Source organism: Aquarana catesbeiana, linkage group LG06 (assembly GCF_042186555.1).
Source record: "Aquarana catesbeiana isolate 2022-GZ linkage group LG06, ASM4218655v1, whole genome shotgun sequence".
In the NCBI taxonomy this organism is placed as follows: Eukaryota; Metazoa; Chordata; class Amphibia; order Anura; family Ranidae; genus Aquarana; species Aquarana catesbeiana.
Genome location: NC_133329.1, coordinates 244,730,560 through 244,743,428, shown reverse-complemented (window position 1 = coordinate 244,743,428; position 12,869 = coordinate 244,730,560). Strand labels below are relative to the sequence as shown.

Here is a 12,869-nt window from a genome sequence, read left to right as displayed (position 1 = left end):
AAGTCACATGCAAACCAAAATTAAAAAAATAAATAAATAGCTCCAAGATTTTTTTTTTTTAAAGGTTCTGGACAAAACAGCCCATACCTACATACATGTATTTATACATTATACTTTATTTCCATTAACTTTTCTCACAAGACAAACTTGACTACAAGTTGTGTACCTATATAGGCTCCTAAAGTGATTTGTGATCGTTTCAGCGAATAGTTTAGTTCTATATAAAAGTACATAATATCCCCAATATACACAAATGCTTACACCATTTTCTAGCTTTTGTGCAAAGTGCTGTACCTTTACCACTTCTGACAACTTGAATAGAAGAAAATATTTTTAGACTCAACCATGAGTTGCGGCAAACAGTGTTGACACGGAATACCTCCTGCCGAGCCATTGTCTTCTCCGGCACCACTGGGAGTATACAATGATCGTGGCTAGCGATAATCACATGTAAAATCCGGCAGACTGATTGTACCCAAGTTGATCTACAAATCAGCCTGCCCATACATGGTTTGAATCTCGGACGGTTCCTGTTGAGCCTGCCGAGATTTGAACCGTCTATGGCCGGCCTTATTTTCAAATATACATGCAAGTTCAACATTCCTAAAAATCTTAAGTTTAGCAAAAGGAAATCTGGTCAATTGCTACAAGTTACTTTTACTGCCTTCCTGAGGACAGGCATAAGATAATTTTGGAGAAACATTCCATTTAGAAGTTCTTCTGAAAAGCAATTAAGTCAACTAGCAATGGTTTACTGATTAAGGAGGAACTTCACGAAGCAAAGGAAGAAGGTGGCATGGTTTGATGAATTCAAGAATGGTTTGAGGAGCACAACAATGAGTTTGAGGTGTTGACTTGGCCTCCACTTTTCAAGAGCTCAATCCAATTGAGCATCTGTTGGATGTGCTGGATAGGGATGAGCTTTATGTTTGGGTCGAACATGAGTTCGACTTGAACATTGGCTGTTCGCCCGTTCGCCAAATAGCAAATTCGAAAGCGGAACACCCTTTAAAAGTCTATGGGAGAAATCAAAAGTGCTAATTTTAAAGGTTAATATGCAAGTTATTGTCATAAAAAGTGTTTGGGGACCTGGGTCCTGCCCCAGGGGACATGTATCAATGCAAAAAAAAGTTTTAAAAACGGCCGTTTTTTTGGGAGCAGTGATTTTAATAATGCTCAAAGTGAAACAATAAAAGTGAAATATTCCTTTAAATTTCATACCTGGGGGTGTCTATAGTATGCCTGTAAAGTAGTGCATGTTTCCCATGTTTAGAACAGTCCCTGCACAAAATGACATTTCTAAAGGAAAAAAAGTCATTTAAAACTACTCGCGGCCGTAATGAATTGTCGGGTCTTGGCAATACAGATAAAAGAAAAAAACGGCATGGGATTTCCCCACAGTCCATTACCAGGCCCTTTGGGTCTGGTATGAATATTAAGGGGAACCCCAAACCAAAATGTAAAAAAAAAAAAAACATTGCGTGGGGGTCCCCCCAAATTCCATACCAGGCCCTTCAGGTCTGGTGTGGATATTAAGGGGAACCCCGCGCTAAAATTAAAAAAAAAAAAAAAAAAAATGGCATGGGAATCCGTCCCCCTCAAAATCCATACCAGACCTTAAGGGTCTGGTATGGATTTTAAGGGGAACCCAGCGCCGAAATAAAAAAAAAAAAAAAAAAAATGGCATAGGGGTCCCCCCAAAAATCCATGCCAGTCCTTTATCCGAGCATGCAACCTGGCAGGCCGCAGGAAAAGAGGGGGGGCGAGAGAGCGCCCCCCCCCCCCGAAACGTACCAGCCTCATCCCCACAACCCTTGCCCGGTGGTTGTGGGGGGTCTGCGGGCGGGGGGCTTATCGGAATCTGGAAGCCCCCTTTAATAAGGGGACCCCCAGATCCGGCCTCCCCCCATGTGAAATGGTAACGGGGTACAAATGTACCCCTACCATTTCACAAAAAAGTGTGAAAATGGTAAAAATGACATGACATGGCTTGGGGAGAAGTCCTTTATTAAAAAATAAAAATGTCCCACGTAGTCTTCATCTTCTTCTCTCGCTCCGCCGGACCGAAAAAAAAAAAAACAAAACCCGCACGCCGCCACCATGGGAGGCACCCGCCATAATAACCGTCCTCTTAGGTGACAGTTCTTTTATAACTGAGGGCGGGGCCACACGGTGACATTGCCGGGTGACCCTACCCCCCTCTGACGCACGTGGACATCCCTATGGCTTCCCCGTAGCGTCAGAGGGGGCGGGGTCACCCAGTTACATCAGCGGGGTTTTTTTTTTCAGTCTGGCAGAGCGAGAGAAGAAGAAGACTACGTGGGACATTTTTTTTTTTATTTTTTCATAAAGGACTTGTCCCCAAGCCGTGTCATGTCATTTTACCATTTTCACACTTTTTTTGTGAAATGGTAGGGGTAGTTGTACCCAGTTACCATTTCACACGGGGGGTCCCCTTGTTAAAGGGGGCATCCAGATTTCGATAAGCCCCCCGCCCGCAGACCCCCACAACCATCAGGCAAGGGATGTGGGGATGAGGCTACCCCAAAGCACCCTCCCCATGTTGGGGGCATGTGACCTGGTACGGTTCAGGAAGGCGGGGGGCGCTCTCTCGTTCCCCCCTCTTTTCCTGCAGCCTGCCAGGTTGCGTGCTCGGATAAGGGTCTGGTATGGATTTTGAGGGGTACCCCCACGCCATTTTTTAAATTTTGGCACGGGGTTACCAATAATATACATACCAGACCTGAAAGGCCTGGTATGGAATTTGGGGGGAACCCCCACGCAATTTTTTTTTTTAACATTTTGGTTAAGGGTTCCCCTTAATATTCATACCAGACCCAAAGGGCCTGGTAATGAACTGTGGAGGAATCCCATGCCGTTTTTATCAATGACTTATGTGTATTGCCGGGACCGACAATTCATTATAGCCACGAGTACTTTTAAATGACTTTTTTCCCTTTAGAAATGTAATTTTGCTCTCGGACTGTTCTAAACATGGGAAACATGTGCCCCTTTACAGACATACTATAGACACCCCCCAGGTACGAAATTTAAAGGAATATTTCACTTTTATTGTTTTACTTTAAGCATTATTAAAATCACTGCTCCCGAAAAAACGGCCCTTTTTAAAACTTTTTTTTGCATTGATACATGTCCCCTGGGGCAGGACCCGGGTCCCCAAACACTTTTTATGACAATAACTTGCATATAAGCCTTTAAAATTAGCACTTTTGATTATTCATGTTCGTGTCCCATAGACTTTAACGGTGTTCGAACAAATTTTTTGCCTGTTCGCAAGTTCTGCTGCGAACCGAACCGGGGGGTGTTCGACTTATCCCTAGTGCCGGAAAAAAGTCCAATCCATGAAGACCCCATATCGCAACTTACAGCAAAAAAAAAACAAAAAAAAAAAACAAAGGAATCTGCTACTGACGGCTTGGTGCCAAATACCACAACATACATTCAGAGGTCTAGTGGCGTCCATGCCTCGACAGGTTATGGTGGGTGGTCAAAATGTCATGGCTGATTGATATATATTGGCATCCTTAAACCATGCAGGAGACAGTGATATCCAGAAACAGCCCAAGCAAATGTTTTCTGTACTTTTATTTAGCAAGGCAGCAAAAAAACGCCATTTTCAATACAGGTAGGCTTTGCACAGCAAGACCATAGCATAAAACAAAACATTTTCTCATCCAAAACAAACAGGCAGCTCTGGTACCTTTTAGTGTTCAGTCAGCCTTTTCACAAAGCAGAAGGCTCCCATATAGCAGAAAAAGTGAAATAGAAAGAGAGCCCTGTCAGTCAGTTCTCAGATATGAGCCTGTAGACAACTGAGACAAGGCCTGGCTACCAGGCAAAATGCGGACCTAGAAATGAAGGCTTTATCCCATCCAAAGCTCTACAAAGTCTCTGGGCTTCAGGACCCTGAACAGAACTTGGGATTCCACATCAATCAAACCCTGGAGCCCCTTCCATGTGTATGTGAGGAACACAGGTGACACATACACATCGTCCACAACCCTGCTAGCCAGTGCCTCAATACTATATGTCTTATATCTGTGACAAGTTGTAAGCAGCTTATATTTAATGACACTTTAAATTAATGCTCCGCACTGAACATTAAGAAAAAAAGCACAACAAAAACATACCTCATATACATGAAAAACCTTAGCACCAACATAAATACCCATGCGAGTAACAGCACGAACTGCAGCATTCATTCCTGAAAAATAAAATACAATGATAACAATTCAGTTAGCTCAAGTTTTTCCTATCGATTGCCTTTTCTGATTAATGAAATTTACAGCACAATTATAGTACAGGACTAAAAATGTAGTTGTAACAAATTTGGAGCTGTGTGGTCTGGGATACAAAGATTTGTACATCACAAAAGTAGTCAGACAAAAAGATAGAGTTTAGTTGCTTTGCAATATGCCACTCACTCTTCTGGTGAGAACTTATAGGGTGTTCTACAGGAGAGCTTGATGCATAAGTGTTGCATTAGGTTCTCAAGTAGATCTGGGAACACTTTAGTTTCCTATAATTCTAAAGTACACATCAGAGGATTCTCCTGCTGCTTGAGGAACTAATTAGGAGTGACGGGTTATTTTGGAGTAAAAAAAAAAAAACATCTGCCATTTATTTTTAATGCCTGCCAAGGTGGACATCAATTGCCAGGATTCAGAACAGATTTCCAGGTGATATACATGTTTAGCACAATAGTTTACATGTCTGCATTTGTGGTTTTACATTTTGAAGGGGGTTAAAAAGCCTGTGATAGCACTGGGCCGGAGACAGGTACTATGTATAAAAATAAATAAATAAATAAAAATCAATCAGCGCCACCCTACAAAAGTGCTACGTGCAAACTAAATATCATGTGCAAATTACAACAAATTATGTGCAAAAGTACAACGGATTATCCGCAGCTGCTGTACACTTATAGTGTATCAGCTCACCATCAAGTATCTTAATTATTTATGAATAGTTCTCTGTAGACAATGATAAATTGTGAACACCATCACCAGCCATTATACCTGCTCACCTCAACAAGACTCCAATACGATCTCACTCCTCCTGTTCCAACCTGCTACTCAGTATCAGCTCTCAAATAGGCAGGATCTATTAAGAAAGCCCAATCAGAGGGCGATACGCATGTAGAGGGGAGGAGCCAACCCCGTGACATCACGCAGCCAGAGTGGTGCGGATGGTTTTTGTATCAGGCTATGCGAGTTTTCATTGTTATTCCTGCAAGTGTGATTTTAATGGGGAATTTTAAATAAAAGATACATAGTGCTCTCCATTTTATTATTTATATTTGCATGATTTGGAACCATATCTTGAGAGGAAACATCTTACCTGGGAGGCAGCTATTTGAGAGCTGATACTGAGTAACAGGTCGGAGCAGGGGGAGTGAGACCATATTGGAGAGAGAGTAAAGATAATTCTTTCCGAGTCTTTCTTGTTGAGGTGAGCCGGTATAACAGCTGGTGATGGTGTGCCCAATTTAGCATTGTCTACAGAGAATGGCAAGAGCACAGCAGTGGATGATTTATTTACTAGAGGTGACAGGTACTCTTTATGAAGACATCAGTGACCCCTAATGTCACCCCTGCCCTATGATCCAGCTGATCAAGCACAGTCTGTGCTTGATTGGCTGCTAGCATGTAAAAGTGATTACATGGTTCTAAATCCATATTTTAAACAAAGGCCTAAAGCTTGGAGATCACAACTGAAACAAACTCATAGCTGCTGACACACCTTTAACTGGTTTACCTCTTTAAACTTCAGACATACAAGACAAGTCCAAAGGTCAGAAGAGGTTATTAAGCAGATTAAATACATATGAGAGTTGTTTTTACCTGTCAAAAGGATATGTATTGCAGCCCATTCTGTCCCAACATTTACACAGGACAGTCCTGCCTGGCAGTGTAGGGGACCTGATCTTCCTCTGCTCAGTTTCACTTTCACTTGCAGGTCTCCTTCCCACCCCCACCCTGCAAATGGAAGGTGAAAAGACAAGCAGCAGACTAATGAGCTCATCTCTGTTCTCTCCTACCATCAGCATGTTTCTTCTGCTGCGACAGACCTAACTTCTTGAGCTTTGCTGTACAGGGAATACAAGAGGCTGGTACCAAGTAAAATTAAGGTGGACCTTGCAGTAAAATATAAAGATCACTTATGGGTATGGGTCTGAGTCCGGTCCCCCTTCCCCAAAACCCTTCTATTAGTAGGTGTAAAATGGACTTGTTCAAAAGGCAAGGTTTATACTTACCTTACCCCAGTCTTTAGTTTTTGGCGCCTAGGCATGGGTGATATCACACTGGTACCAGCTAGATCCTGGGAAGTACAGAGAACCTGAGATGTCATGAGAAGATGTTCTTGCTCTAGAGTCTAGACCAGTGATGGCAAACCAAAACATCTGGGGTGCCAAGGTTCGCTATCACTGGTCTGGACTACTGGAGCGCCTTCTCATGAGATTTCGTCTGCTCCGTATTCCACAAGAATCTTCCCGGGAAGGACGGCAACATCACGCCCGATGGTGCAGGAGACAGGAGTAATGCAAGTGTAGTTCCCACTTTTTCTTTTTTGTTTTACAGGTACATTTTACACTTACTAACTATAGGTGATTAGTAAAGAGGAGGTGGCCTGGGTAATTAGAGCATTTTAATGCAAGGTCCACATTAAAGAGGAAATACTATCAAAACCACCAAATCCAAAACGGCAAATGTCAAGGTAATCTGATCAATGCAAAGTACGTGTGCATTTATCGCTATGACAGCTGATCATGTGTTGTAAACATAGTTGGTAATAGGCTATTTTTTCAGCGCAAGGAGAAAATAAAAAAAAAAAAAAACGATCACCGGCGGCTCTCAGAGGGACATAGGTCCCGATCAAGGAGAGCTGCTGCCAGCTCATCTGTGCCCACCTGTGCACAACAGTGCCGCCTACCAGTGCCTCATTAACAGTGCTGCCCATCAGTGTCAACTACCAGTGCCCATCAGTGACACCTATCAGTAACACAAATCAGTGCCCTTCAGTGCCACCTTATCTGTGGCCATCAGTGCCACCTTATCTGTGCCCACCAGTGCCACCTTATCTGTGCCCACCAGTGCCGCCTCATCAGCACATATCAATGAAGGAGAAAAATTACCTGTTTGTAAAATTTTATAACAAACTATGAAACATGATTTTTTTTTTTTTTTTTTTTAATTTTCCATCTTTTTTTGTTTGTTTAGCAAAAAACAAATAAAAACCCCAGCTGTGATTAAATACCACCAAAAGAAAGCTCTATTTGTGTGAAAAAAAAAATGATAAAAATTTTATTTGGGTACAGTGTTGTATGACCGCTCAATTCTCATTCAAAGTGCGTCAGCGCTGAAAGCTGAAAAACTACAAGTCTCATCTGTCACTGTGGCAGAGGGACTTGCAGTTCTCAATGGAGCACATGTATGGCGATGTCACCCACATGTAGTCCATGGATACTTCCTCCAACCCCCTATACGAAGGTCCATACCTCATAACCCACCGGTCATCGGTGTAGTGTATTCCAAGCTCCCAGCAAAAAAATAATACAGACATATTCAAATTTAAATACGGGTGCATGTATTTTTTTTTTGCAAAAGCTTTACTTGCCCTTTAACAACTTCAGTATCGGGCACCTTCACCTCCTTCCTGCCCAGGCCAATTTTCAGCTTTTAGCCCTGCTGCACTTTGAATGACAATTGCGCAGTCATACAGCACTGCACCCATATGACATTTTTATCATTTTTTTTCACACAAATAGAGCTTTCTTTTGGTCGTATTTAATCACTGCTGCGTATTTTATATATTTACAAAATGAACGAAAAAAGACCATTTAATTAAAAAAAAAAAAAATGTATTTTTCTTAGTTTGTTATAAAATTTTGTAAATAAATAATCATTTGTCATAAATTTAGGCCAAAATGTATTCTGCTACATTTCTTTGGTAAAAAGAACCCAAAATCAGTGTTTATTGTTTATGAGAGATAGAGAGAGATATAGATATAATATATATCTATCAATCCTGATGTATTGACCTATCTCCCCAAATGACCCCTTTCTGGAAAGTAGACAATCCAAGGTATTTAGTAGGAGGCGTGGCAAGGTTTTTGAAAGCGTAATTTTGTCACAATTTTTGGGTGTTCTTTTTACTTTATTTTTTTTAACATACTGTCACCAGTGCAGTACAGCATCATCATATAACTGGTGTGGCAGTGATCAGGGATACTAACTGGTGACTGTATGTAAACAAAAAAATTTTTTTTTTTTTTTTTTTTTTAATTGTACTCAATTTCTTTTTAGATTTTTTTTTTTGTCTTACAATTTTATTTTATTTTTTACATACCGTGACCAGAGCTAGTGCAGTGCTCGCTGTGGCAGGGAGTGGTGTGATGTGTTTTAGCACATTGCACGGCTTGTTTCTCGACCTGGGCTTCTTCAGTGCATAAAAAAAAAAAAAAATGCAGATCGCTGCACACAGTGTGAACGATGCAATGACAGGCTGTTGGCGGCTGCAGCTATTTGTTTAGCTGAAACCACCGCAGGTAATGGCTGGCTGTGTGAACAGGCATGAACAGCTGTGGCTGTTGACAGTCTAATCATTGCAATGTACTGGCTCAGTAGTCATTGCTATCTGCACAGAGCTGTCAAACTCAGCCACAGAAATTAGGATTCTTGCTGCTTAGTTTCCCAGTGTGGCTAAACGGCCATGTAAATGGCGCCAGAGGGCTCATTTAGACGAGCGCTAAGACCCATCCTTCATACTGAGAGGCTTTTTGCAGCGTTTACATCCACCTCAGAGCTGCGTGCAGATGATGCAGAGACACAGATTCATGTCCATTTTTGACATGTGGGCATAAGCAGGTGCATGGATCCAAACGCACAGCGTCTCTGCTCACATTGACATATGACTGTCTGTATTGACTTCTATGGGCTCCCTGTACACAGATCCAAGGAGGATGCACACGCTGCAAACAGCAGTCCAGCACAAAGGACGGGGCGCCCTGTCTGTCTGAATGAGCCCTAAAAGGAAGGCTTTTATATCTGCCTGGTGTTCAGCGCATATATAATATATATAGATTGCTGAAAAGGAGTGAAGAAAGGTTCCAGCACTAGACATGTCCTGAGAGGAAGCATTGTAGTGGTAGGAGCTCCTCGTGCCCTCACATGTAGTACACAGCGGTGTGTTGTGGTGTGGTGTTGTGTGTGTTGTGGTGTGAGGGTTCATCCTCCTCATACAGGAAGAGCGGTCTCCAGGCCGCCCTGAGCTCACACACCGTGTGCTGCCCATAAGACGATAATGTGATTTGCACTGACCTTGTGCATCTCCCCCGCTGGTCAAGACGGCCAGAGCTTTCCCCGCTCCGGACATGCGGAGACTTTCTAGGTCCGGTGCAGCCATGGTGGTGATGATGTCTCTCCTCGGTACGGTGATAGAGATGAGGCGACCCCCGGACTGGATGCAAAGCAGGAATGTGCGTGTCCGACGTGCTGCTTCCTATTGGAGCGACCTTCGCCCCTCCTCACAGAACCGCCAGCTGTGGGAGTGTGCTGAGACACGAGACATTCCCTTCTAATGCTGCGATATGGGCTCATTGACCTTTACTGCCGCTGGAGGAGGATGTGTGATAATACATGACAGGGTGGAGGGGGGAGAGAATAATACATAGCATGGTGGAGGGGAATAGAGAACAATATATAGCATGGTGGAGGGGGATAGAGAATAATACATAGCATGGTGGAGGGGGATAGAGAATAATACATGGCATGGTGGAGGGGGATAGAGAATAATACATAGCATGGTGGAGGGGGATAGAGAATAATACATAGCATGGTGGAGGGGGATAGAGAATAATACATAGCATGGTGGAGGGGGATAGAGAATAATACATAGCATGGTGGAGGGGAATAGAGAATAATACATGGCATGGTGGAGGGGGATAGAGAATAATACATAGCATGGTGGAGGGGAATAGAGAACAATATATAGCATGGTGGAGGGGGATAGAGAATAATACATAGCATGGTGGAGGGGGATAGAGAATAATACATAGCATGGTGGAGGGGGATAGAGAATAATACATGGCATGGTGGAGGGGGATAGAGAATAATACATGGCATGGTGGAGGGGGATAGAGAATAATACATGGCATGGTGGAGGGGGATAGAGAATAATACATGGCATGGTGGAGGGGGATAGAGAATAATACATGGCATGGTGGAGGGGGATAGAGAATAATACATGGCATGGTGGAGGGGGATAGAGAATAATACATGGCATGGTGGAGGGGGATAGAGAATAATACATGGCATGGTGGAGGGGGATAGAGAATAATACATAGCATGGTGGAGGGGGATAGAGAATAATACATAGCATGGTGGAGGGGGATAGAGAATAATACATAGCATGGTGGAGGGGAATAGAGAATAATACATAGCATGGTGGAGGGGGATAGAGAATAATACATAGCATGGTGGAGGGGAATAGAGAATAATACATAGCATGGTGGAGGGGGATAGAGAATAATACATAGCATGGTGGAGGGGGATAGAGAATAATACATGGCATGGTGGAGGGGGATAGAGAATAATACATGGCATGGTGGAGGGGGATAGAGAATAATACATGGCATGGTGGAGGGGGATAGAGAATAATACATGGCATGGTGGAGGGGGATAGAGAATAATACATAGCATGGTGGAGGGGGATAGAGAATAATACATGGCATGGTGGAGGGGGATAGAGAATAATACATGGCATGGTGGAGGGGGATAGAGAATAATACATGGCATGGTGGAGGGGGATAGAGAATAATACATAGCATGGTGGAGGGGGATAGAGAATAATACATAGCATGGTGGAGGGGGATGGAGAATAATACATGGCATGGTGGATGGGAATAGAGAATAATACATGGCATGGTGGAGGGGAATAGAGAATAATATATGTCATGGTGGAGGGGGATAGAGAATAATACATAGCATGGTGGAGGGGGATAGAGAATAATACATGGCATGGTGGAGGGGGATAGAGAATAATACATGGCATGGTGGAGGGGGATAGAGAATAATACATGGCATGGTGGAGGGGGATAGAGAATAATACATAGCATGGTGGAGGGGGATAGAGAATAATACATAGCATGGTGGAGGGGGATGGAGAATAATACATGGCATGGTGGATGGGAATAGAGAATAATACATGGCATGGTGGAGGGGAATAGAGAATAATATATGTCATGGTGGAGGGGGATAGAGAATAATACATAGCATGGTGGAGGGGGATAGAGAATAATACATAGCATGGTGGAGGGGGGTAGAGAATAATATATGTCATGGTGGAGGGGGATAGAGAATAATACATAGCATGGTGGAGGGGGGTAGAGAATAATATATGTCATGGTGGAGGGGGATAGAGAATAATGCATAGCATGGTGGAGGGGGATAGAGAATAATACATAACATGGTGGAGGGGGATGGAGAATAATACATAGCATGGTGGAGGGGGGTAGAGAATACTATATGTCATGGTGGAGGGGGATAGAGAATAATACATAGCATGGTGGAGGGGGGTAGAGAATAATATATGTCATGGTGGAGGGGGATAGAGAATAATACATAACATGGTGGAGGGGGATGGAGAATAATACATAACATGGTGGAGGGGGATAGAGAATAATACATAGCATGGTGGAGGGGGATAGAGAATAATGCATAGCATGGTGGAGGGGGATAGAGAATAATATATGTCATGGTGGAGGGGGATAGAGAATAATACATGACATGGTGGAGGGGGATGGAGAATAATACATAGCATGGTGGAGGGGGGTAGAGAATAATACATAGCATGGTGGAGGGGGATGGAGAATAATACATGACATGGTGGAGGGGGATGGAGAATAATACATGGCATGGTGGAGGGGGGTAGAGAATAATACATAGCATGGTGGAGGGGGATAGAGAATAATATATGTCATGGTGGAGGGGGATAGAGAATAGAACATAGCATGGTGGAGGGGGATGGAGAATAATACATAGCATGGTGGAGGGGGGTAGAGAATAATACATAGCATGGTGGAGGGGAATAGAGAATAATACATAGCATGGTGGAGGGGGATAGAGAATAATACATGGCATGGTGGAGGGGGGAGAGAATAATACATAGCATGGTGGAGGGGAATAGAGAATAATACATAGCATGGTGGAGGGGGATAGAGAATAATACATAGCATGGTGGAGGGGGATAGAGAATAATACATAGTATGGTGGAGGGGGATAGAGAATAATACATAGTATGGTGGAGGGGGATAGAGAATAATACATAGCATGGTGGAGGGGGATAGAGAATAATACATGGCATGGTGGAGGGGAATAGAGAATAATACATGGCATGGTGGAGGGGAATAGAGAATAATACATGGCATGGTGGAAGGGAATAGAGAATAATACATGGCATGGTGGAGGGGGATAGAGAATAATACATGGCATGGTGGAGGGGGATAGAGAATAATATATAGCATGGTGGAGGGGGATAGAGCATAGCATGGTGGAGGGGAATAGAGAATAATATATGTCATGGTGGAGGGGGATAGAGAATAATACATAGCATGGTGGAGGGGGATAGAGAATAATACATAGCATGGTGGAGGGGGGTAGAGAATAATATATGTCATGGTGGAGGGGGATAGAGAATAATGCATAGCATGGTGGAGGGGGATAGAGAATAATACATAACATGGTGGAGGGGGATGGAGAATAATACATAGCATGGTGGAGGAGGGTAGAGAATAATACATAGCATGGTGGAGGGGGGTAGAGAATAATATATGTCATGGTGGAGGGGGA

General features: G+C 43.2%; 1 protein-coding gene across 2 annotated transcripts in view; it reads right to left on the bottom strand.

Annotated features, from left to right (window-relative positions):
- LOC141146676 (ATP-dependent 6-phosphofructokinase, liver type) overlaps positions 1 to 9,641 on the bottom strand; it is a 199,051-nt gene extending 189,410 nt beyond the window's left edge. Inside the window, exons 1-2 of one of the 2 annotated variants that reach the window (XM_073633123.1) lie at positions 9,342 to 9,640; positions 4,152 to 4,225 (exon numbers count right to left, since the gene is read on the bottom strand). In XM_073633123.1, coding sequence (XP_073489224.1) covers positions 4,152 to 4,225; positions 9,342 to 9,426 — 159 coding nt within the window. In that variant the 5' untranslated portion in view covers positions 9,427 to 9,640. Of the gene's footprint in view, positions 1 to 4,151; positions 4,226 to 9,341 lie in introns of both variants that reach the window. The other variant, XM_073633124.1, reaches the window with a different exon arrangement.
- Positions 9,642 to 12,869: the final 3,228 nt, after the last annotated feature.